The sequence below is a fragment of the Lepisosteus platostomus genome, chromosome 4 (genome assembly GCF_059453375.1).
Source record: "Lepisosteus platostomus isolate fLepPlt1 chromosome 4, fLepPlt1.hap1, whole genome shotgun sequence".
Lineage (NCBI taxonomy): Eukaryota > Metazoa > Chordata > Actinopteri > Semionotiformes > Lepisosteidae > Lepisosteus > Lepisosteus platostomus.
Genome location: NC_142614.1, coordinates 33,291,315 through 33,316,906, shown reverse-complemented (window position 1 = coordinate 33,316,906; position 25,592 = coordinate 33,291,315). Strand labels below are relative to the sequence as shown.

Sequence of the window (25,592 nt, the reverse complement as noted above, 5' to 3'; positions counted from 1 at the left end):
CTACTGTTCTTTGAAATTTTCTCCATTCATTGGAAGTTTCATTTCACACCTCCCTGCACCCATTCTGACTTCACACCTCTTGATTGGCCTCTCTTTCTGTCCCCTGCTCCCGCCTCTCACTCGGGCCCCGACCGATCCGGTATGTGCTTTGTGTTCTTTGCAACTATGGTTTTGGCAAGATGGTTTTACGTCGGATGTCCTTCCTGACACAACCCTTTTAGTTGCCTCTTACGACAGGCAGGGATACCCAGGAGGTATTCTGATCCCCCTCCCGAGGGAAAGTCAAAAAACATGATGCAGTTTTAAAAATTAAAACAGAATGAACTGCCCAGACTGCCTCTTCAGTTTTTAGAGTTTTCTTTCTCAGGAAGAATTGGTATCTGCCTGCTCCAGAGGTGTCACCAAAGATGCCACTCCAGTTTCAACTGGTGTCCCGGGAAGAAACAGACTGGGGTACTACTAAGCTGTCCTTTGAAGTCACAGGTAAGAAGAAGCTGCTGGGTCTCAGAGCAGATGTGTCTGGTTTTATCAAGTATTTGACATTGTTTATTTGGTGTTGTGACTACGATGCTCCTTAATTATTAGAAATTACATTAGACAGTTATTATTTTTTATTTTGGAGGATGTTTCTTCCTTATAAAATTCTGCTTTTAATAATATGACAAGGAACTCTTTGTTAGGGTGAGATATTTTAATTCTCACTCTCCTAGTCTTTATTGTTTTCAACTTTTCCCAATTCTGAGGTCTGAATATTTTTTTATTTTTCTGCTTCCCCATCCTCAAGGGCCCAGCCATATGTCTCTCTACCTCAGGCCCCACAGTGGAACGCTGTTGTCCGGCTGGTCATTTGGAGATTTCACTCCACAGTTTGGCCTCGAGGGGGAGTACTTCATCTTTTACTCCCATGGCCTGGATGCTCCAGCCTGGAAGTTCTGGATTGAAGTTCAGGTGATTTTCTCTCAGGGCACACCTCGGTACTGTCAGAAACATGATTATCAAAGCATGTTCACATTGTACTTTGTAGTTGTGCTTGAATTAGATTTGAAAAAAATCAGCTGGTGCTCAAACCTGTACTTTGATACCTACAATAGAGGCACACATAAAATAAATGATTTAACTGTTTAGTTTATTGCTGTCCCTTTGTTATGAAACACACTACCTTGATTCATCATCTGATTCTTTTTAAATAACTGGTTCTCCCTAAGATGAAAAACAGTGTTTCTTTGCCATTTGTAGTTTTAGCAACTATGTTTGTAAAGCCCTACAGACTCCTGCAAACTCCTGTCAGAAGTCCCATATTAATAGTTAATTTTTCAGGAGAAACCATTTGTGATGAAAACCCATAATCACCTGCAATGTCTCTCCTATACCAGGCCCCCAAGTCTGAGTCTGCTGATGGAATGATCACTGTTGCTATAGCATCTCACTACTTCTTTGGGGAGGATCAGAAGACACCACAGCTTGCAGACTTACTGGATCGCTTTCCTGTCTGGACCTTCCCTTCTTACTGGGTCAGCACTTACAACCTGTACAAGTACTAGAGCCTGCTAACATTTTTTTAAACAAGCATATTTATGAAAGGGTTTTTTGGATATCTGTATTCCATTTATCTGCTAATGGATATCCTTAGCGTTTTTAAAGTCATGTTCCCCAAGTAACTCCTTCTGTGGAAATCTGCAGGTCCACAGTAGGCTGCAGCAGAGTCCTTGCCATTTTTGTTACATTTCTCAGATTACATCTTAAAAAGTAGAGGAGAAAGAAGACTACCAGTGCTTTATCTTTGCAGCCTTCCCAGGGATCACAGTTAGGTCTGTAAACAAACTGGACTCACATGTGTTAATGGGAATTATGGCTTTTAAGTGCACATAAGCATGCCTCTGCAGGCATGGCTCAACCAGTAAGAGCACTCTCCCAAGCACAGACTGACCTCTGTGAACACAGGTTCAAGCCTGGGTCGCCTCACTAGTCCCTTGTCTCAGTCGGCTGAGTGCTCCCAAAGGCGGGGAGGGCTGAGTCGGTTTGCAGTGACCCTGGGGGCTTGAGTCAGAGCTGAGCCTCCTGCAGGGAGCTGTGTGATCGGTGATGTGCAAAAAGAACGAGCAGTTTGAATGTGGACGCATCAGAGGAGACAAGACATGAAAACGCACAATTGGCTGTACCAAATTGAGTGGGTATAAAAATAATCCAAGATTCTAAATTTACCGAAAACAATTGAACTGTGCTTTGGCATTTAGGCAATTCAGAACACATTATACGAGATTGTTTATAAAGTATTAAAATGAATCTTGATTTAAAGATAAAGTATTTCCTGTGTAATTCAGGTAGAGTATATATTGCATAATGTGGAAAAAGACCTCAGTGGTATTTACAGTACTAGCTGTTCTTATACACTGTATTCTAGTATTGTGATTTTAGAGCTTATCGTAGGACGTGTATTACCTCATTTCCCCTTTTACTGAGTGTGTCTTATTGACCTGACTGCGGACGTAACGTTGCTCATACTGTTGTCCAATGGAATAGTTTTCAATCCTCTGTTAGCTAGTTAATTTTGAGTGGGGTGCTACTGGCTTTGCACTTCCCTCTATTACCAGTACAATGAAATTTTATGACCAAAATATTTTAATAATCACTTTTCAATGTTCCTTAATCTTTTGTATGCCAATTTAGAACATATGATTTTAAAAGGCTTGTTCATTTCCTGTAACCTCAGTGTACAAGCTTGTCTAGTTACATTTTTTCAGTCTTGTCTCAACAGCCTGGGATGCATGTAAAGTAATATTAACTTGTTTAGCTTGTAAGTAACTTGTAAGTTCATTTAACACGACAAATGTTATAAAAAAATTGCTGTATACATTTTATAACAGGGTGTTATGGCATGTTACAAACTCTACTTGCTACATACATTTAACAGTATGCACAGACACAGACACAGTATGTTTATTTACTGTATTTTGGAGTTTGCTATCTTGCACTGTAGCTAAGAAAACACTAATTATGTGACTGGTTTAATTTTTATTTCATATACTGTAGTTTTGCTTAGACTGTGTTGGCAGGTAATACTTTGACAATGAATTTTTACTACTGTACAGCACTGTCCAGACAGTGACTATTGGAGGTAAAAAGAGTATTTATCTTACAAATTGCATGGAAGTCATCTTTGTGCCCGAAGTCCACCACAAACAGTTTTTCTCACAGCTGCCTTGTGTGTCTGATATGTTAAATATATTCCTACTTTAGTATTCTGTGTTTTTCACACATTTTAAACAAACAAAAGGGAGAACATAACTATATGTTTAGTAGTCATTCAGGAGAATTTTCTTTTCTGGTATCTTAGTTCTTTTCAGATTATAAACATTTGGGAAATGATTACAAACAGTGGATATAAAAAGTCTACACACCCTTATTAAAATTGCAGGTTTTTGTAATGTAAAGCCAGAAATCAAGATAAATCATGTCAGACATTTTTCCATCTTTAATGTGACTTTGCAACCAACAAAATTCTAGAGAAAAAAAAATAGATAATTATTAGGAAAAAGAATTGAAATGAAAAAACCTACAACACACCCTGGTTGCATAAGTGTGCACATCCCCCCAACTAATACTTTGTGGAAGCACTTTTTGCATTTATTACAACAGTATGTCTTTGTGAATAAGTTTTGTCTCAACTTTGCACACCTAGACTTTGCAGTTTTATCCCACTCTTCCTTACAAAAAAGTTCACGCTCCTTCAAATTGCTAGGGCATCTCATGTGCACAGCCCTCTTTAGGTCATTCCACAGGTTTTCTATTGGATTGAGGTCTGGGCTTTGACTGTGCCATTCCAAGACATTGATCTTCCTTTTCTGAAGCCATTCTTTGGTTGACTTGGATGTGTACTTTGGGTCGTTATTATGTTGGAAGGTGAAATTCCTCTTCATCTTCAGCTTTCTGACAGAGGCCAGCAGGTTTTATGCCAAAATCATTATCCCATCTATCTTGACTAGAGCCCCAGTCCCAGCTGAAGAGAAGCAGCCCCAAAGCAAGATGCTGCCACCACCATACTTCACATTAGGTATGGTGTTCTATGGATGATGGGCTGTGTTGTCTTTGCGCCAAACATATCTTTTACAATTTAGGCCAAAAAGTTCACCCTTTGTCTCATTTGACCATAAGACTTTTTCCCACATAGTTTGGGGTGATTAGATGGGCTTGGATGTTCTTTTTTGTGAAAATGGCTTCCGTCTTGCCACCCTACCCCATAGACTGCAGACTTGTGCAGAATATGGGAGATTGTTGTCACATGCAAGGAGTGACCAGTACCTGCCAGAAATTCCTGCAGCTCCTTTAATATTGCTGTAAGCCTCTTGGTAGTCTCCCTGATAAGTTTTCTCCTTGTCCTGTCATCAACTGCGGAGGGTCGTCCTGATCTTGGCAATGTCCATGTATCTCCACTTATTGATAATAGTCTTAACAGTGCTCCAATGCCTTTGATGTTCTTTTATCCCCCTCTCCTGATCAGTACCTTTCAACAATAAGATCCCTTAGATTTTTTGTCAGCTCCTTGCGGACCATGGCTATCCCAGTAGGATGCAACCCGAAAGTTTCAAGGAAATCCTACAGGAACAGCTGATTTTTATTTGGGGTTAATCAGAATCACTTTCATTGATGGTAGGTGTACTGTATGCTTCTTACCTTTGGACATGATTTTGAATGTGATTGGTTAACTCTGAACACAGCTACAGCCCCCATTATAAAAGGCTGTACACACTTATGCAACCAGGGTGTTGTAGGTTTTTTCATTTCAATTATTTTTCCTAATAATTACCTATTTGTTTTTCTCTTGAATTTTGCTTGCAAGGTCACATTAAAGATGGAAAAATGTCTGACATGATTTATCTTGATTTCTGGCTTAACATCACAAAAACCTGCAATTTCAATAAGGGTGTTTAGACTTTTTATATCCACTGTATGATCTTCCCCTTCTCTTTGAAGTCACTCCTTACATAGCTGTCAACAAAATGAAAGGCAGAACACTCTAGGTTTAGGGCCTAAATGACTCCCTAAAGGGCCTTAATGACTCCAGTAGCCATTTACACGATGGCTGTATATCCAGTACTGTTGGGAATGCAGAGTGTAGTGAAGTACTCTGACAGTAACACAACCCCTAAATTTCAGCCAGTACCTAAACTTAACTCTAAAACTAAACTAAACAAACAAAAGCACCTATGTGCATAGTTTTGTTTCTGGAGTTCTTGAATGCCATTGAACTTAGATGGGTTCTGTTAAAACACTTAAGTTTAGCTTGGCCATGTAAAAAATGCTGAAAACCCTAGCACTTCAAGAGGGAAAAAAGACTCAATTTGAGCACTGAATCAACCTTACACTAAGTCTTCAAACAGCTTTTACTATCTTCTTTTTGTCCGGGAGATTGTCTTCTAGCCGCTGTACTGTAGGTTACTTAAATTGGGTTCAAGTGGTAAAGCCACTTGCCTGAGACCAGATTGAACTCATGGATCTGAAAAAGCGACATGTTACTAGTTGACTCTGACTAATTCCTCAGTCATGAGGGTAGGGCTGGGCTCTGTCAGCTCCCAATGACAGCATGATCGCTGTGTCTTCCCTGGTGGTTGCAGTGCTGCTAGTGAGGTATGTGCCTCCCCTACAGCCAACGATAAACCTCCTGCTGTACATGGGGCTGTGAGGAGTTGAAAAATGAGTGGTTTGAAAGTGGGCAGGTTAAAGGAGTGTGTTTGCAGGGTTCATAGCAGTTCACCGAGATGCAATAAACACACAATTGGCAATTCTAAATTATGCAGGTTTATAACACAAAATAATTTAGAAAAACTTGAATGACTTGCTCTTGAAATCCTAATTTAATTGCTAATTAATTGCAATAGTGGCATTATTAACAAATGCAGAGCACTGCTTTTAGCCTTCCTACAAGGAATTTATGCAAACCATACACTACTGTTTGCATTAAGAGATTATTTTTATACTATGCAGCTGATGATGTGGAGCACAGGTCACATGACCAACTTCAGTTTTGTATTTTAAGACTATCAGTAGATGTATTACTGATGAACTGCAGGTTTAATTTTTCGAGAACAAAATCAAATCAGGGATAAGTGTTTAGGGTGAGGTAGTGTTGATTTATGTTTTTTTCTGCTTTATTCAAGATTATTTGTATTTCAGAATTGCTCCAATAACAAGCACAAATCCCACTTGTAGTCAGAATGTGTAACCAAGTTGAAATGATTTGCTTCAAATTAATGGATTTTCCAGCTGTAGTTTTGTGCATAGGTATATAGCAGTAATCACAACAAACAACTCAGATGTTTTAATTTACATTTGAGAGGTTTTAATCAAATGAGGATATGAGGAACATAAATTAAATTGAACTGTGTGATCATTTTCTTTGTAATGAGAAAATTCCTAAATCTCTGAGCAAAGACCGTATAAGAAGACAGTATAAATTGCAACAAAATTTAAATATAAATGTTTTAAATCAGACACATGGTAGCCCTTTTGGAGAAAGTACTCTTTTTTCATGTGCATATTGGATCTGATAGTTATTGTCACATTGTCAGGAATAATTCTTGTGGATTTAGTGAGAAATGCGTCATTTGGCCTTGCTGACATAGAAGTGTCGGGCATAAATATATTTGAATGTTTTCGATTTAATTTTTGAGGATTTAATAAAGTTACTATATTTAAATTCTGTAGGTCTCACTTAAGCTTCTTTCTCAATAAAGAGGATTTTATGCAATTACTGTATAAGCTTATGGAAAGAGTGGACCTTATTAACTTTTGTGAAATTTTCTATAAAAAACTAGCTACTGTACATTGGCACTGTAACTGGAAAATAATGGTTTGTACTGTATACTGTATAAATGTGCATAATGAGTTAGCTTTATGATCATATGCCTGACAAATGTGTAATTTACTGCACATGTTGCAGAGTAGGACATGTATTGCAATATTAGGGTCTGTAAGGCTAGATTTCCATAGAATAAATTGATCTTGTTTTCATTGCTGTATGTTATTTGGATGTTTTGTTTAGAGTGGTGTTGTATCTGCAGAGGCCTTAGACCTTAGGCCTTTGACCTTCAGAGGTTTGTCTGGATATGCACCTTTTGTCGATTTGTTATTGTGCTCTGAACATCCAGTAGCTGTTAATGAGAGAAAAACAACTGTTTTTTTACTGATGCTTTTGGCTTTTTAATTTTTTGTAGCATTTTTACTTTGTTTATAGTTGAATGGTTTTATATTTACAGTATATATAATATCCAAGTATTATTTATATAAAATAAATTCTAAAATGTTTTGTGTTCACTGTATTTATTTAGATTTGATTAAATTGTGACATGTTTAACAATTTGATTTGATTTGATGGATTGTTGATTGAAATGTAACAAATTGCCATGATTTTTTTTAGGCAACCTTTTGTCTTTTTTTAAACTGAGTAGGAAGTATTTGACCATAATTGTTCAAGCCAGAAAATACATCTTCTCCTGTTTATTCCAGTGGTTTTGTGGCTGGGAATAACACAAGGGCTGTATATTATTGTGCACTGAGCTCTTCCCCAGTTTAAAGCAGTATCAAAGAAGTACCAAACAAGTATTTGCTCTCCTTCTATCCTTTGTGATAAAACGACCTGGTCATACAAACATACTGTATGAGGAAGAATTTGTGATTGTGAAGCTGTTGTACTCCTTTAACATTAATATAAATTGCAGTTATATATCAGAGCTTCAGTCGAAGACAATAAGAGTTTTAATCTACAATGAAAGACAGTTAAATCTAAAGTAATGTCAGTTGCTTTTGATTAATTAAAGGTCTGACAGAGAATCAATCATTGAGAGCTACAGTGTATGCTATTAATATTATTGAGTCAGATTCCATTTGCATAATTAATATTTTTTAATAAGACCCAATTTTCTTTTTTTATGTTTTCAGGGAGCATCAATATTTTTAATCAACTAGTATTTGTCTATATTAAACATTCTTTGTGGCTCAACTGAGCAGTAGTCCGATAGACTTGAATTTTTTCGTGCTCTCACAACTATAACTCCATGTAACCAAAATTTAAACAATAAATGGTGGTCTCAATGATTGCTTTTGGAATGATGTGTATGTGACATGTAGCCTGTAGTATATAAACAATAAATGCCTAAAAGTGGGTAAATAAAAGTATTCTAATCAAACAATTTTGCGTTCTCTTCTATATATAAGATTGTCCATTCCACGGTAAGTAAACAGCTCTGAAGGTTTAGTATAGATAATAGTTAGAAGCAAATTTCAGAGTTAAATATTTGTTTTAATTTTGAATTGCCAGAGATAATTTTTCTCAAATAATCACAATTTGGACCCACCATTTACATCTTCAGGTCTGAACTCACGGCTTCAAACCCTTTGACCACACAATGGAGAAAGAGGAAGAGCTGCTCTGTGGTTATTGGATGTGAGGCGTGTCCTTGACCCAGCAAGCCTGTCAGTGTGGCGGGAGGTGGCCGAGGCCATTGCGTTGCCCAGCAGAACCTGTCTGAGTAATCCCAGCCCCTCCCTCTACACTGCCACTTGGGACTTGCAGCCACTGCTGGTGCCTGGCTCAGTGTGAAACCTCCACTCTGACTTACAACTCTGCCTACTGAGAAGCTCGCTGCTTCTGATTTTTAAGCATCTTAGTTTGGAAATGGACATACTTGCTTGCCACTGGGCTTTGGGGCTGTTCAGTCAAGCGAAAGACAACGTTTGTGGGAGATGGCGATTTCACAGGCAAATGGTTCATTGTGCAGCTCCTCACTGGTTCATTTAGGGAAAGAGTGAAGCTGTGAATTGGCATCCATGGTTTAGCAAAATGGTTCTTGTTGGAAGTTACTACAGTTGTCTGCACCTTGAGCATTTTCCTTTTCTGGAAAAATGGTCTTGAATGGGATTATTCTGTGAAACTGTGAGGGATGGGATCCACTGCATGCAGCAGTGAGCCAATCAGGTGGAGTAGTGCGAATTCAAGTCACCAACTTAAAATGAGTATTTATATAAGCCAGACCATGGAAGCATGAACCAATTAATACTGCTACTTTTACTATTGTGCCTTGGGATCATTTTAAATAATGAGCAGATAGGTTTATTGCTTGAGAAATATGGTGGTTTGGGTTCTCTCTCTTAACATCTTTTATTGTCAGCAGTACCAATTCCATGATCACCCCCAGAGTCTCAGTATCCAGCACTGCATGAAATGTTGGGCATTTGCTAAATGAGATATCCTTCCCAGTAACCAGTGATCTCTGCATATAGTATTTAAAGCTCTAGAATTGTATGAATGTTTTTACTTTCATTAGCCTTTAGGCAGTGTGGCACTTTTTGATGGGTTGCATATCAATGTAATACTAGTTTATGGAACATTCCAATCAATACAAATTTATAGTATGAAATTTACATTATCCATTTTTACCTTTGTTTCCATAATTGTTTTCAATACCATATGTTTAAAAGGTGTTACTAAATCCATAAGACTATAAGAGAATATTGTGTTTCTTTTATCAGTATATATTAGGATATTAGGGTTACATAATGCATGTATATTTGTAGCTGGGATTCTAATCACCCAAGTCAGCATCATTCTCCATTTATATAGCTTCATGTACATCAGTCTTAACACAAAAACACAAAGTCATTTGCTTTTTAAAATAATTTAATGTTGTTCTTTGTATACAGAGAATAAAATAAAACAAAAAGTAGAAAATTGTAAAAGAAAAACTGTACACTGCATTCTACTGAAAATTCTTTAACCTCTAATGAACCTGAATGTTTCCCTGTGTCACTGGCATTTTTACTCCATGCAGACAGAAGGGTTTTTAATATTTTATTAACATTCAGTGTTACTTCACGTTATCCTTACTGTTTTCAAGTTATGAAAAGGAAATGCAAACTATGCAACAGTAGATGTGAGGTGTGTGCTGCTTTAGGAGAGGAGCTTACAAGGGGTTTATCAAAAGCAACCATTCTGGACTGATGAGTTCATATTTCATGCTACATATAGGAGCATGTGGCGTGAAATAAAATCCAGAGCAGAAAGTTAAGACTGCCCCTATCATTATTTGAATAAGGACAGATGGAGTAGGTATCCTATACCTGTCAATTGCATCTGCAAGATGAAGTAACAAATATAAAAAAAACTCACTGTGCTTTTGGTTTCAAGATATAGCATTTTTTCTCCTACGTTTATAACTGCAACTTCAGAGGGTTACCGACAGGCCACTGGATTCTTCATGTAAACTGACTCACTGTGAAGTTCAACACTTTTGAATATTTCCTTTGGTTAAGCACAGTAAAACAAAACAAATGAGAACTGCAAGACAGTGGAACTGTCCTCTGCAGTTTATCTTCGATATAAGAAAGTAAATCTTACATTAAGGGAACTCTTACTTTTCATGATCAAAGCCAAAGACAGGAAAAAACACTAATTTAATCAGCACCCAAATAGTGCTGATTAGTTAGCAAAGGACAGGTGAGGTTATAATTACAAATATTTTGGTCCATAAAAAGGAAACAAAGCCAAAAAAAAGACCTTGTACAGTAAAGCTCTATAAAAATAGACCACTCCATTCTTGTATAAAATAAGTAACATTTCTGCATTGATTCATTTAAATTGCACCTTTACAAATGTTTGCTAGTATCATTTAATACTGCTGTAGGTAGAAACTATTAGAATACATGAAAAAAGAAAGATCTAACTTTCTAAAATACTATGTCAATGTCTCAAGCACAAGTTGTTCTACAAGTACAGCAATGAACGTTGAAGTTATTTTCAAAATAAATCCTTTCTAATACAGGTATACAATGATCTTATTTTTAGTAAAAGATTGTGAAATGGAACACTTTTGTCCATTTTAGCAAAATTTATCACCACATTAAAGTCTGAGTACAAGATCACAAGATTTCATTTTGCACTATTTACATTCATAAATAGCGGTTCACTGATGAATACTCACAAACAAAAATAAATAAGGACAGATACATTTATGCTTGATAAAAAGTTAACTTAAGGGCATTAGAGGCAATAGTTATAAAAATAATGAGTATCAGAAAACTGAACTACATTGTTTAACTGGATTTCAGCCATCTCTCCCCAAAAAACAGTAGTAAGATGTATTAATTAAAAAAAACATTTTGCATGATTTGTGCTGAGAAAATATAAAAAAAAATGTTTTCTATTACAACACTGCCGCTAAAAAGTCATAGGCACCGTGATCTTTGTTATCCCACATTATTTTCATTGGAGTTTTCTTCACCTTGTGGACATGCTTTACAAAGACAAGTTCTAAAAAGCAGTTTAAAGTTCACCAAGTCAAATTCCTGACAATGCCTTGTTACTGCTCTATTAAAATAGCACTACTGTATTCCAAAATCGGGTTTGCACTAAAGAGCACTTGTTATTGGTGACTTTGAACAGTATCTGTTTCTATTGAGCAATATAAATCAGTAGCAGGTAGAAATTCATTAACCTGCACTGATAAATCAAAATACATTTAGTTGATTTTAAAATAGAATCTTTATTTATAGCCCATATTTATTTATATACACTTATAATGTTTGGTGAATAAGTAACACTATTGTAGCCCCAGGTTTGCAAGAACTTTTTAAGGACCTAGTTGGTTCACAAATATAAAGAGACAATTTTATCCAGGCACTTTCTTGAAAATGTTGTCAGTAGCAATTAAAAGCAGATTTTAGTCCATTAGCTATCAAATGGGATTTTTATACCATTCTTGATCTAAACAAACTTCTCTCTCCAAATTAGCAGCTCTATACACAACAACTCGTTCAAAGAAAAGCATGCATCTGCTTTTATTCTGAAATAACTCTTATAGTTACAGGTACTGGGTCTTTAAAAAGGGAATCAATGTAAATACTAAAATGCCTGCCTATTGAATTGGAAGCACACCAAAAGGAAAGCCCCCAAAACAATATTGTTTATTAATACAAGCTATCATTCTTTGTCTGGAATTGGTAACTGCAAAAATAATGAAACCTGAATGAAAGTCTCTTTTCAACATCAGTTTAGGAAAAGTCAGCCCACCGAGATCTAAATGAAAGGTTCACTGAAGTGGAGATTATGAATTATATTCTACCCTGAAGTGGAATATAATTCAGCAGGCTAAAATGTGTGAATTAACGCTTACTGTTCAGAAAAACAATTCCAAGCACTGAATACTGTATACTACTTGTTTTGTTAGCTCTGTATCTGTGGATGACTGTAGTACCACTCAAGTTTACTGTTTTGTTTAAACTGAAGAGGGAAGATACTGTGCAAAAATATATATTTTTTATCCTTCCCTTTATCCACTGGACAAAAAGATTTTGTTCTCTTTAGTTTTCCTCTTCATTGATTTGCTAAGACTGACAGGAGATTATAAACTGATGGGTTGTTGGCCCTTGATTCCACACATGAGCTTTCAACTACTGGCTCTAATATGTAACTCTGAGCCACAAATGCTGAAAAGACGTCTGCTGGTTTAATCTGTGATGAGAAACCAAAAAGACCTGTTGTAAACTTTCTGATCTTTGCAGCATCTGAACTTTCTCTACATTGTCCAGTTGTTGAGGTGTGCCTCAACATTTATTTTATAAGAGTTGAAGAACTACAGATGAGAGTATTACATCATTACATAGAGCAAAGCTTCCTCAAGTGTGTTTTCTCTACTCTTTTGTGCTCTAAGACCTTTATCCATTGCTTGTGTTTCTGTGAAGCCTACAGCTACTGCAAGTGACCATTGAACCATGCAACATGCATGTCAAGAGGAACTGTACAATATTCACACAAGTGGTTTTGTCAGCCACTTGAAAAGGTTCTTTTATACATAGGTATTCACAATAAGGTACAGACTATTAAAACACTTTATACAAAATACTACACACTTTCTTTGAACGATGCGTACCATTTACATACTGTGGTAAAAAGAAAGAAAAAAAAACAACGGTACCTAACTACTCTTCTGTCATATTTATTTTTCCAAATATCCATCCTTAAAGCCACCATGGTACTGAAACTATAAGCAACAGTGGTATAAAAATATTTAAAAAACTAATAAAAATCACTGCTTTTTATCATTCCAGATCCTACACAACTGGAGGAAATTATCATGGTTGTTTGCAGCAGAATAATACTTTAGAATTCCAACTCTCAGCCTATATGCTCTGTACAGGCAGAGGAACAAATTGGTTTACATTTCCTTTTATGTGTGGCACGTCAAGACTGAAGTAAAAAACTGAAGTTCCTCTTCGAAACCTACCACCCCCCCTCGCCAAATGTTCCTCATCTCAGGTTTTTTTTTAGTTCATCAAAGGCAGAGGCATGAGTAAAGCAGCACCATGCTGAAGACACAGGGATTCTTTTTTTCACAGTATATATATATATGCATGTGAAAGTCTAAAGCAAACTTATAGCGTTCATATCAATGACTTCTATATTTCACAAATACAGGACAAATTAAATAAATTTCCTGAACTCTCACTGCACTCAACAGGAATAAAACCTGAAAATGGCACCCGCAGTCAGCTATACACATCACTATTGTGAGAAGAGGACTGTACATCACACAGCTGAGTGTATGTCAAATATCCCTCAGCTCCACATTGGTATATAATAAATGTTATTCAGAAATATTCTTTCATTTTTTTAATGTTAAGCTAGCATTCTTTGGCAGAAAATATGTTACTTATGTACTATGGTTGAAGAGATGTAAATTAAACAACTGGACTTATATATACTATATTATGGAATAATACTGACACTAACACAAATCATTCCTGTGGCAGAAAAAATAGTTTACAATATGTAAATATTGTGCCATGTTTAGAATATTAAAAACATTCAGGCAACAGTTGGACATACAGTAGGTGAACAGCAATAAAAGTTCAGAAAATTAGTAGATCTCTTAGTCCTTCATACTCTCAGAGAAATTAATTTCAGTTCTGCAATTTCAGTCCTCCCTTGATTACACTTATTTTTTGTTCTGATACCACAATGTACCTAAATTTTTTACTACAGAGTTTTCAAGTTGTATAGCTGATGTATGGTCCTAGCAGGAAATGGTCTGACTTCCAGTCTTGAAGAGCCACTGCACATCGTGTTAAAGAGGTAAAAGGATCTTTCACCCCAACTGGCTTGATAGGTTAGATCATAAAGGGAAGAAAAAAACAAAACGATACATGAAACTTAAACTTGCACTGGCTCTGTTGTTTTGCTCCTCTGAGGAGTGCTGTGCTGTATTTGCTGTGTTGAGGCTGCAGTCAGGACAGAGTGCAGTCGTAGGTGCCCTCCTCCAGTGGTGGCTCCTCAGGCTCGTCCCCAGGATTGTCTTCTTCAGGTCTGATAGCGCTAACTCCTCCTTCACTGGGCTGGCTGCCACCTGCGCTGGGGCTGCGGCTGTCCTCTGCTCGTGGGCAGGCCGGCTCTGCCAGTTTGGAGACGCTGGCTGGCTGGAAGGCTTCAGGCTGCACCTGCTCTGCTGTCATCTCCACCAGCTTCTGCAGCTGTGGGCGGATGAGGTTGAGAAAGGGCTTGTACCCCAGGCTGTGGGCAGCACACAAAGACAAAGGTTAGACTACAGCACACGACAGAAACCCATTGAAGGCTTCTAGACTCACATGATCCTCTGAGATTCTACTACCTCATGGATTTGTCAAGAGGATCATTGTGGTACCCAGACTAATAACATGTTAGAATGGGCTTGACAACTGGCCAACAGCATTGCTTATTAACCTCGGCAACTTAATTTGACATTTTTCTGAATAATTTAATTTAAATGTTTGGGTCTTTGGTTACCATGCGATAAAGCAGCAAGGCCCAATTAGTTTCTCCAGGAATGACAGAAGTGAGACAATAATTTCAGAGTAGAACATGCCAGTCTCATGACGGTTATCTTCTCTGGTGGCAAGAAATAATGTACTATATTTCTGTATGCATGACTAAATCACAATAACTTCAAAACAAAGACCATCCTTTGATTATGCCAATGTTTTTAAAGAAGCTTCATACTATCATCTTTTATCAATGAAGTAACAATTTTGTATAGTTTAAAATATTGCCATATTATAATTGATGTTTCAAAACGGATACACATTTAATAAATACAAAGGGGTAGTTTGACATTAAGCTCCTTGCAGTTGGGTCCACTACATCTGTTTGTATTACATTTGTGCCATTTGAAAATGCTTTTAAAGGGGGCTTGCAACTCTATTTTCATATTTTGGGGTTAGAAAGAATCAGCATTGATGAGTGCATTTCAAACCCCAATAAAAGTAAAATGTACACAGTAACCTAGTAACAGACCAAATTTCCAGGTATTGACAGCACCACGTTCTCCGATTCAGAATGAGGCAATAAAACTTCTGGTGACATGCTGTAGGCTTAATACATTATAAACAAACAGGCTTGTGAATACTTCTCTTTTAATCCAATGGCAATAATGCATTCAATTTATTGACGGTTTTGCCGACAAATACTACTTGTTAACTGCATGCAGATCATGTTTCTGCAGTAAAATGTCTGCTGCACAATCTTTATTTATTCGCTCATACAGCACATTACATTAGTCAGGGACTAATGAGCAGAAAGGGCCACTTCACGTCACAATTCGTGGGAACTCAAGTTTGCAACAACATGGTGACTTATAGTACTTTCGTAAAGTTTTGAAAAATTTGTAATTTTTTGTAAACATCAATGAATTTATTTTGTTACTGAGATTTCATAACCGGTCTGAGAAATTGGGATTGCAGTTCCCCTTTAAGCAGTATATATGGCGTTTTTATGTCTGAGATTTAAGGGATTACTTTTACATGGTGTTGTGACACTCAGTCCCCTTATAAATGCACAGTAAAACCAGATTGGTGTCACTTCTTTATGCCTGGTTTGTGCTGTTAAAAGAAGTACTTGTGGTGCTTTGTTTTCTGAGATTCTACATACTTTTTTGGGAATTAACAATTTAGTGAAGTTACCCCAAATAGAACAAATAAGGTTAATTTGCCAAATATCAGATTTAAATATTGTATCTCTAAAAATACAGTATAATTGTTTTACTGATTTGATACAGTGTGTTGAGGAATGTGTTCAATAATGTCTTGATCATTCTGTGATTGTTGGCATTTGTCTAGGCAATTTGTATCCCACCTGTATATCTGGTTAAAATCATAAAGCTTGCTTTAAAAAGTGTGCCTTTGGACTGGTGTGCTCTTCTACAGTGTGATCTATGTGTTGCTGTAAAGTAGACTTTATGGCCTGGCACTGAACAAGTTAACAGTAATATAGGAGTGGTCCACCATACTAATGCGTAGAGCTAGTGAAGCTTCTCAAAGGGTCTCCTCTGATCCTGCCGTCGACAATGTACAGGGCTCTTGACAGATCAGTAGCAGATCACACCCTTTCTGGATCTGTGTGAAACGACTGGTGTGTGGTAAAGAGGGGATTGTCCAAATACACAAGGGTTTCCCCTCTCTGAAGTGTATGTGTTCTTGTGTTGAGGTCTCCGAAGAGCAGAACATTTTCCCTGGCCCTGGAAATAGCAGATCTCTGCATGGAAAATTTCTTCACTGTAATAAAGTAGGGCGAACTGCAGGAGACTGCATTTTGTGCCGCCGAGACCATGGTTTGTGTATCATTGGTTTCTGAGATATTAGAGATTCTTTTTTACAGGAGTAATATCACTCCCAGCATGCGTCTTTATACTTTAACTGGAGAAGGTTTTAATTTCGGGTATACACTTCCCACAGACTAGCTTCACAAGACTGAGGCTGCACAAAGAATTTTGGATTATGTAAACAATCAGAAATAAAACTCAGCAAAAATGATACACTATGTCTGCACTATGGAGAAAGGTTACTGTAACAAGGACGTTGAAAGATTACAACGACAGAGAATACAGATTTCTGCTTAATAAAAGGCCGGATAATAAAGTTTTTTAGTGTATAATAGTATAAAGTATTTAAAGTCATTACAAAAAGTACTACCTTGCAATGAGTAAACAAAGGTTTTTGTCTACCTTGAGAAACCAAGCACAAATACTAGGTTAGGTTTAGAGGTAGCTAGCTTTGTGGACTTCACTCCCCCCACAAATAATTCCTTATATCTCAGATTTCAAAGCAAAATAAACCCTGATTTGAAAGGCACAAACCAGCACAGGCAGTACAAATGAATGAGAGGGGTCTGGTTCTCCTGCACTTCTAATTGGTTGAGTTGCACAATATTTTCAATGTAAAACGAAAAACAGGAGGCACTTCTTTAACCAAAGGGTTGAGGGAGTATGAAACAAGGCACCTAGCCATGCTGAAGCTGATACCCTGGCATCTTTCAAAAAATAGCTGAAAGATGAGATCCTTGGATCAATTAGCAAGAAACGCTGAATGTCCTCTCATTTGTAACCATTCTTCTGCTCTTTCAATTTAAATTACATATTTAGCCAAGCCCTTGTCAGAGTCTCTCAAACTGGTGGAGTGATTCCTCATGTCAGGGCCTGACCTGGTGGGACTAATGCTACAGAAGGTGCTACTCATCAGCCTTTAATCCTCAAAGATGAAAAGCACACACACAAGGAATTATTCTTCTACTTTCTACTTAAATATAAATAAAAGTAATGAATCTTCTGAAAAAACTTAGTGATTTTTTGCTGGTGGGCCCTGGTCCTTCACATTGTTAGAAGAGCATGTTGTCAAGTCCAGTCTTACCAGTCTGTTGTGGCCCATGTGTCGACCGCCAGCAGGCCATTGCGGATATTCTGCACAGTCTCTGCTGGGACCTCTGAGCTCTGGAGGAAGCTCACCACCTGGTTGATGACAGCTGCTTCCCTCAAGATGAGCCCGATGATGACACACCACTCCAAGCAGCCCGCCTCCATGAAGATGTGTAGCAAGTACCTGGTTCAACAACAGGTTGTCTGTATTACTGTATAGACTATATACAGTACCGTGCCCTGCTGAGACTGACTTCATTACACACATAAAATAACTGATGAAGTAAATCATCATTTTTTTCTGATCAATTGAACACTTTTAAATTTTATTGAGTTCTCATCATTTATTTCCTACAATTTGCAAACAGAGTTGTCGTAAATTAATTTAATAATAAAGCTGATACAATAACAATAATATTGCAGATAACAGAGGAAGATGAATCATGTGAGTCATAGGGTTTCTTTGGGACAACCCCTTTAGCACTTTGATAGGGAAGATTTGGGCTACATTCTACTTTAAACTCAACACTCTTATTAGTTAAGTGCCCTGTTTGTTTATACTGTAGTAACAATTACTACTACATATACACTTAGTAAAAGCCAATATTTTAAAAATAAGATGTATGCTATACTTTCAGAAATATCTTATTTTTAAATATTTCTGAATGTAATGTTAATATGTTGTAATAGGTTTAGTATTTTTTCACCTAGAAGTTATTCAACTTATAAAATCACATTTATTCAAGTTACACTGACATAAATGGCGATAATAAGTTTCGACCAAATTTTCACAGGAAAACTTTCAGCTCTAGCTCAATTTTCCAAGCTAAATTTATGTATGTGGAAAAAAAGATGTTTTAACGTCCATATTTTTCTCTCATGCTTATGATTAAAAACATACCCTGAAGTTACTTCAATCTCTAATGTGACAAGTGCCTCTGAATGTGCATTATTAAAATCTAGTTTCACAATCCTGATATATCACTTTCTCCAGTGGACATGAATGAGACTGGCATCAAATTCCAATACAACTGAGCAGTGCCGAAGAGATGCCAAGTACCTGTGGGTCAAAAGAAACCAACTTACCTCAGTTGCACCTGTGATTTGTGTGGGCCTTTGTTGGCCAGCTCCATGGAGATGTGCTCCAGCTCCGACTGGGTCAGGCTGAGAGTGGAGAAGTTCTCATCCACCATGGTCCAGTCCCCATCTACCATGGAGCTGGTCTCAGTCAGGTCTGTGGCTGAGCCGATACTGCATTCATCACCTGCAACAATGAGACATTCTGTCAAAGCAGAGCTTGCACAGGTCACTGTCTAGTTTAGTGGAACAGTTTAGCCCTGTTTCTGATGCCACTAGTATTGGGGTGCAATAAAGGAGTGGTATTAAGCTGAGGAGGATTCAAGCAAAAGCCTTATTATGTTTTCGTTCTTGGACAACCTACAAAGGCTTAAATATGAAGCCTAAATGTCTCTATAAAGGAGACATGCTATTTTTCTGATAGATATAATAACATCTTACATCTTAAATGTCTTAGGGCCTTTATTCAGTCGGTATATAGGCTTCAGTAAGCCTAATATACAAACACAAGCCAAAGAGTATGAAGTGGTTGTAATTAGGAGTTGCCCTGCATTTTAAGAAGCTGATCAAAAAAGGGGTAGAGACCCCTTAGCTACAGATTACTTACATATATCATTTATCAGTATTGAATATCTGTTCAGAAACTTAAATAAAAAAACTGTTAGACGTTTTGTTAGGAGTGTGCTGCAGTTCTAGGAACTGACAATTAAGAAAGCCTGAAGAATGTCAGTTGTTGTATGGTTCTGCTATATTTCTCAGTGATACAAAAAACAAAAAAATATCTGACCACACCTCAAGAACAACAACAACAACCTCAGCACTGATAATGACCACTGACAAAGTACAAGATTTTTAAAATGAAGACCTGGACAAGAAGAAAATCAGATTGAAATAACATCTTATTAATAAGATCTTGAACACTTTTCAAAGTTTAATCAAAATTTAAATCTATACCCTCAAATGGCAATAGCATTGTGATACCTGCCACTTTTGACTGATGACAGTATAGCCCCCTTGTATCTCCTAGATGTCTTCATCTTCCCATTTATCATCACTTTCAAAAACTCTCCTCACAGACATTCAACGAATAGATAAGTTAACAATTTGCTTTAACACTTTGTTAATGTCTTTAAGCAGTTTTCGAGCCAGGTTTGTGTGACTCCAAAGAGGAAGCAGTTGAGCTGGAGGGATGCTGCCTGGGACCGAGAGGTGACTGACCTTTGTTGAGGAGAGGAGAGAGGAAGGCCTCCTGAGTGTGTGCCCCATGTGAAGAGCCTGTATCCATCTCTTTCTGTTCGGGGCCCAAGCTGTCCAGCCAGCTGTGGCTGCGGGGAGCGCTGGGTGGGGCTGTGTCCATCTCACTGTTCAGAAGGCTGTCTGCCGACTGGGACTTGATTAACTGTTCTCCTACCACTGAGACAAACACACAACAGGCTCAGCTGAAACAGTCATCATCACACTCAAAACAGACGCAACAAAGAAACTACGCGGTGCTCAAATCAAATAAGATGCTCTTATTGACCTAGTCTTTTCAAATAATAGTACAAATAAGGGATGATATGGGGGAATTGTGACCATTATAAGTTAACATTTTATGTATATTTTATGTAAGTTTTGAAAGCAGACAATGGGGTTTATCCCAGAGATTTGTTTTAGGCTGTTCCTGATCTGCATCTGGGTCTGTATATTCATATAAACATTTGTGTTAAGTTTGGGTAAAAAACTGGTTAAATATGGGAAGTTGTCAACAGAGACAGCAGCAAAGGATTTACAAAAAGACTTGGATTTGACATACAGTGCCTTCAGAAGGTATTCACCCCCTTGAATTTTTTCCACATTTTGTTCCTGTTACACCTCCACATTTTAACACATTGAAATATTTTTTTCTCCCTTCAATAACACAATAAATTCAACACATTTATGAATCAAAAAAAATTTTTTTCAAGAACATTAGTTTCTCCAGAATTAAAGACTTACATTTCTCATTTACAAAAGTATTCACCCCGAGTCAATACTTTGTACATAGTCCTTTAGCAGCAATTACAGCCGTGAGTCTTCTTGGGTATGTCTGTGTAAGCTTTGCACATTTAGATTGTGGAATTTTTGCCCATTCTTCAATGCAAATTTGCTCCATGCTGCCAAATTAGATGGAGAGCGTCGGTGGACAGCAAATTTCAGGTCATACCACAGATTTTTAATTGAATTCAAGTCTGGGCTCTGGCTAGGCCATTCCAGAATACTAACCTTCTTTTTTTCAAGCCATTCCTTGCTAGTTTTTGCCGTGTGCTTTTGGTCATTGTTTTGCTGGAAAATTAATCTTCGCCCTAAATGCAGATTTCTGGCTGACTGAACCAGGTTCTCCTCTAGGATTTGCCTGTATTTGGCTCCATCCATGTTGCCCTTGATGGCAAGAAGCTTTCTAGTTCCCCCTGCTGAATAGCAACCCCAGAGCATGATGCTACTACCACCATGCTTGATGGTAGGGATGGTGTTACCTGGGTGTTGGGCTGTATTTGGTTTGCGTCAAACATAGTGCTTTGCTTTCAGGCCAAAGAGCTCATCAGACCACAAAAGTTTCTTCCAAAAGGTTTCAGATTTTGTCACATGGCTTCTAGTAAACTCCAGGTGTGACTAAATGTTGGCCATTCTCAGAAGAGGCTTCCTTCTAGCCACTCTCGCAAAGAGGCCAAATCTGTGAAGTGCTAAAGAGATTGTTGATGTCTGGACAGTTTCTCCCACTTCAGCCAAAGAGCTCTGCATCTCTGTCAGTGTTGAATCTGGCCTCTTGGTCACTTCTCTGACAACTAGCCTTCTTGTCCGGTTGCTCAATTTGTTAGGATGGCCTGATCTTAGAAGTGTCTGGTTTGTACCACGATTTTTCCATTTTGTTACAATGGACTTCACGGTGCTCCTAGGAAGGTTCAAGGGTTTGCCAAACTTTTTATAACCTTCTCCAGCTTTTTTTCTCCTAACAACTTCATCTCAAAGTTCTACAGGCAACTCCTTGGCCTTCCTGACAGCAGGACTGATCTGATCTGCTGTTTTAAGTTGTGAGACCTCACAAAGTCAGTGATATTTACTGTGCAACCAAGCAATTGAACACAGGTGGATTTGAAATGAACACAGGTGTACCTTGTTAACCTATTTAGTGTGATCTCAAGATAATTGAATACTGTACCTCACTCAATTTAGGTTGTTAAAACAAAGGGGGTGAATTTTTTTCATTTTAACATTATAGAGAATTACTTCTAGAGGAGTGGAAAAAAATCCCATTTAAATATGCTTTAATTTGACTTTGAAACACAGCAGAATGCGAAAACAATGGGGGGTGAATACTTTCTGAAGGCATTGTACACTCTGAAATGTAATTAAACTGACAAATCCAAAGTGATAAAAACAGGAAGCTGCAACCTCACTATATATATCACAGATGATTCTGGGTGTTTATATAGATTCAAATATTTAGAGATTCAAGATTCAGTAATATCTCATTTAGAGTTCAGATTTGGCACTGTACCACAAAAGCATATTATTAGGCTAGAAGTCAAAGCAGAGCAACAAGAACTATTCCTGGTCTTAGGGGCCTGTCCTATACAGATAGATAAAAGGAACTAGGCAACTTCACTCTAAAACAAAGGGAACTGAAAGGAAACTGAATCCAAGTCCTCAAAATCATAAAGGGTACAGACTCAGCAGATAAACAAGAACATGGGGTCAAAATTGAAAATTGAAAGAAAATTAATTAAGGATGAATAATACAAAATTATTCTTCAAACAAATGTTGCGTGTGGCTTCTAAGCCTGGCAGCTGGGGGCCAACAATTCAAGTACCACTAAGAAGCAAATAGCTGAAAAAATAGTAAAAAATTAGTGTTTGTTGACATACAAGAATTATCAGAAAAAAAGCTGCTAATCATTTATTTATACTACTTATCACTTCCCTCAACTTCATCAGGCAGATTACCTATATACATAACTGAACAAGACTTTCTAAATATAACCAGAGACTACACTTCTCAGGCATTGCCAATATCTGCCACCTGTGGCTAAGGATCTGCACCTGTGGCTGGAAGGTTGCCGGTTCGTATCCCACAGCTGGCAGAGGAATCCTACTCCATTGGGCTCCTGAGCAAGGCCTTTAACCCGTATAAATGTCTGACCCTGCGCTGTGACCCCAAGCTTCTCCCCCTGTCTGCGTCTCTCATGGAGAGCAAGTTGGGAAATGTGAAAAAAATTCTTAATACAAGAAATTGCATATGGCCAATAAAGTGATTTTATCTTATATATATGGGAATTACATGCTTCCCTGATACTACAATCTCTCTAACAAAGCTGTGACAAACCAAGTTGAGAAGATTTTTTGGGGGGGTTATTAAAAAAATGTTTGTTTTGTTTCTTTAAAAAAATACCCTTTGTGCCTTGACACGCTCTTATAGCTTGGGCAAGGGGTTCATTGTAAAGAGCAAATAGAATGGGGGATAGCAGGGATCCCTGACATGTCCTCCTTTCTAAAGCAATGTTGCCTGTAAGTTTATAAATTACTTGTATTCTGGCTATGGGGTTTGCTCTGAACTTCTTTCAGAGTTCTGAAAGACTTAATTGACTCTTCTATAAATCCAAACCTATTTAATACCTGAAATAATTACTAAATTACTAAATGTGCAAAATGGGCAGTATAATCTCACTGCAATCTTTCTTATTTTCTTTAATCTATAAATTTGTTTTATCAGGTCCTCCTCACACTGGTAATAACACTAATCATTATAATAATATATGCATAAATGGTATTTTATATGACATCCATTTAAAAGAAAGTAAAAGACTATAAAGGTGTAGCAAAATACAAATGGCAAAACAAAGATAATGTCATTTTTGAATTAAGAAAATCCTAAAACATTTGTTAACTCCAGGTGGATGATCACTGACCTCTCGCGATTTTACAAACCAACCATTTTACAAATACTTTGCAGTTCTTTAAATGCACCATGACTTTGGGTATAAATGATATTGGAAAGCTTCAGAATCTCATGCCTCCTCCTTACCTGTCCTATACCTGCCATTTCGGAACGGAGAGTTGATAGAGAAGGCAGGGATAACTGGGAAGGGCCAGAGAAAGTCTTTGTGGAGCCTCTTCAGGGCAGTGATGAAGTCATCGACACGGGCAGCACGAGTTCGCTCCTTGCACAGCCAACCGATCAGCTCAAAGCCTAGCTGGGCAGAGAAACAGCCAAGATCCTTCAGCCTGATTTCTTCCAGCAGCCTCCTGGCATGGCGCCACAGCATCATGTCAATGTACATGTTCTCTGCACACTCACTGTCTTTACTCCATCTGGGACACAGAACAGCAAATAAGAAGAATTAATAATACTGAACATTTTTCTGGAAGATCCAAATCTTGACCATATGACAAAAATACAAAGCAAAAAAAGTAGCACTCTCAAACTTGCTTTCACTGCCTCCAATAATCATTTATAAATACAACCAAACCATTAAATATTCAATAAACCAAGAAATAGATTTTGGATCTTTTGCATGAATACTAAGTTGAAACTCATAGGTCTATACATCCGGGAGATTCACGATCCTTCATATTAGGTCTACATTATAGTACTTGACAAACATTGTAACGGAACTTTACTGAGGACTCGATTCAGATATTCAAAAGTTCCAGAAAGCATTAACCAGGTTACTTTGGATGACTTCTTCAAAATCTGCAGTAATACAAGAACCCTGGGCTACAAATGTAAATTACATTTAGGAGCTCAAGACTAAAAAGAAGAGAGATCTTTGCACAGAGTGAGTGTGGAATCAGATCCATAGCATATTATTTTTATTGAAGCTGGTAACTTAGGATCCTCTAAGAAAGTATAGATGGACTTGTTAGATTGTCAAGCTATTAGCAGACTTCCTTTAGTCTGTAACCACTCATATGTTTGATCTAACTGTATGTGTAAACACACAGAGAAAGCTAGAGAGAAAAAAAAGATTAATTATTTCCTTCTGTAAGAGACCCAAAAGAGATGAACAATCTGAGCTTCACACTGAAATTTTCAATTGAGGCTGCTATAGTCTGCGAAAGGTACCTCTTGGCCGATGGCCCTGAGGGCATGCTCAATGTCTTCTGAAGGTTGAACTTCCCAGCACCTAGGCTCTCAGCTGACTGTGACAGACTGATACTCCGATGCCTGAAAAATTCGAACCCCCCAGTTGAACTGGGTTCCTGTTGAAGAGAAATCAATGTTCAGAGACAGTTATTACAGAAAATAAATTGTATTTAAATATCTGTTATGAGTACATATAAAATTAAAGTACTATGAAAGACCCATAATTTTCAATCCAGCATGTTATAGGTAAATAGGGTTACCTGAGTGGTTGGTGTGGAGGGTGGTGTCTCAGACTCCCCTGAACCAATGGCTTTGAGAAACCTGATCATGTGACGACACAAATCCCATTTCCCCTGCTCAAGGGCTGTGTTAAAAAGCAGGGTAGCGTGCTGTCTGCTCACAGCTGGAACTTCCATGTTCTGTGAAAGAGAATGCCACAGACAAGCAGGGTCAGTGTGTTGAAACATTTACCAAATCAGAGCCTGTTAAAAATAGTACACATCAACACTTATGGTCATCTGACATAGTATATTTTTGTCTCCACAGAAGATTCACAATTATTTTGTTGTTGGCTCAAGTTTTTGCACTTAATGTTCTATATATAGACGGACAGGACGGCTACATAACCATAATATAGTACTCTTTTCAGTGCGGTTACATTAATCTGTTAATAATTCTATCTTATTATTAATGTCCTCCTTTAC

At 37.6% G+C, this 25,592-nt stretch overlaps 2 protein-coding genes across 9 annotated transcripts in view; one reads left to right on the top strand and one right to left on the bottom strand.

Moving 5' to 3' along the window:
• Positions 1-9,606, top strand: part of ermp1 (endoplasmic reticulum metallopeptidase 1) — a 53,447-nt gene extending 43,841 nt beyond the window's left edge. For 3 of the 6 annotated variants that reach the window (XM_088629431.1, XM_088629433.1, XM_088629429.1), the window contains 3 exons: positions 368-483; positions 785-948; positions 1,374-8,186. In XM_088629431.1, coding sequence (XP_088485557.1) covers positions 368-483; positions 785-948; positions 1,374-1,541 — 448 coding nt within the window. In that variant the 3' untranslated portion in view covers positions 1,542-8,186. Of the gene's footprint in view, positions 1-367; positions 484-784; positions 949-1,373; positions 8,187-8,366 lie in introns of those variants that run through there. The other 3 variants (XR_015935944.1, XM_088629430.1, XM_088629432.1) reach the window with 3 other exon arrangements.
• Positions 9,607-9,655: 49 nt separating this feature from the next.
• ric1 (RIC1 homolog, RAB6A GEF complex partner 1) overlaps positions 9,656-25,592 on the bottom strand; it is a 138,813-nt gene continuing 122,876 nt past the window's right edge. For 2 of the 3 annotated variants that reach the window (XM_088629425.1, XM_088629427.1), the window contains exons 20-26: positions 25,149-25,307; positions 24,868-25,004; positions 23,827-24,113; positions 20,004-20,198; positions 18,795-18,972; positions 17,704-17,892; positions 9,656-14,557 (exon numbers count right to left, since the gene is read on the bottom strand). In XM_088629425.1, coding sequence (XP_088485551.1) covers positions 14,275-14,557; positions 17,704-17,892; positions 18,795-18,972; positions 20,004-20,198; positions 23,827-24,113; positions 24,868-25,004; positions 25,149-25,307 — 1,428 coding nt within the window. In that variant the 3' untranslated portion in view covers positions 9,656-14,274. The remainder of the gene's footprint in view (positions 14,558-17,703; positions 17,893-18,794; positions 18,973-20,003; positions 20,199-23,826; positions 24,114-24,867; positions 25,005-25,148; positions 25,308-25,592) is intronic. The other variant, XM_088629428.1, reaches the window with a different exon arrangement.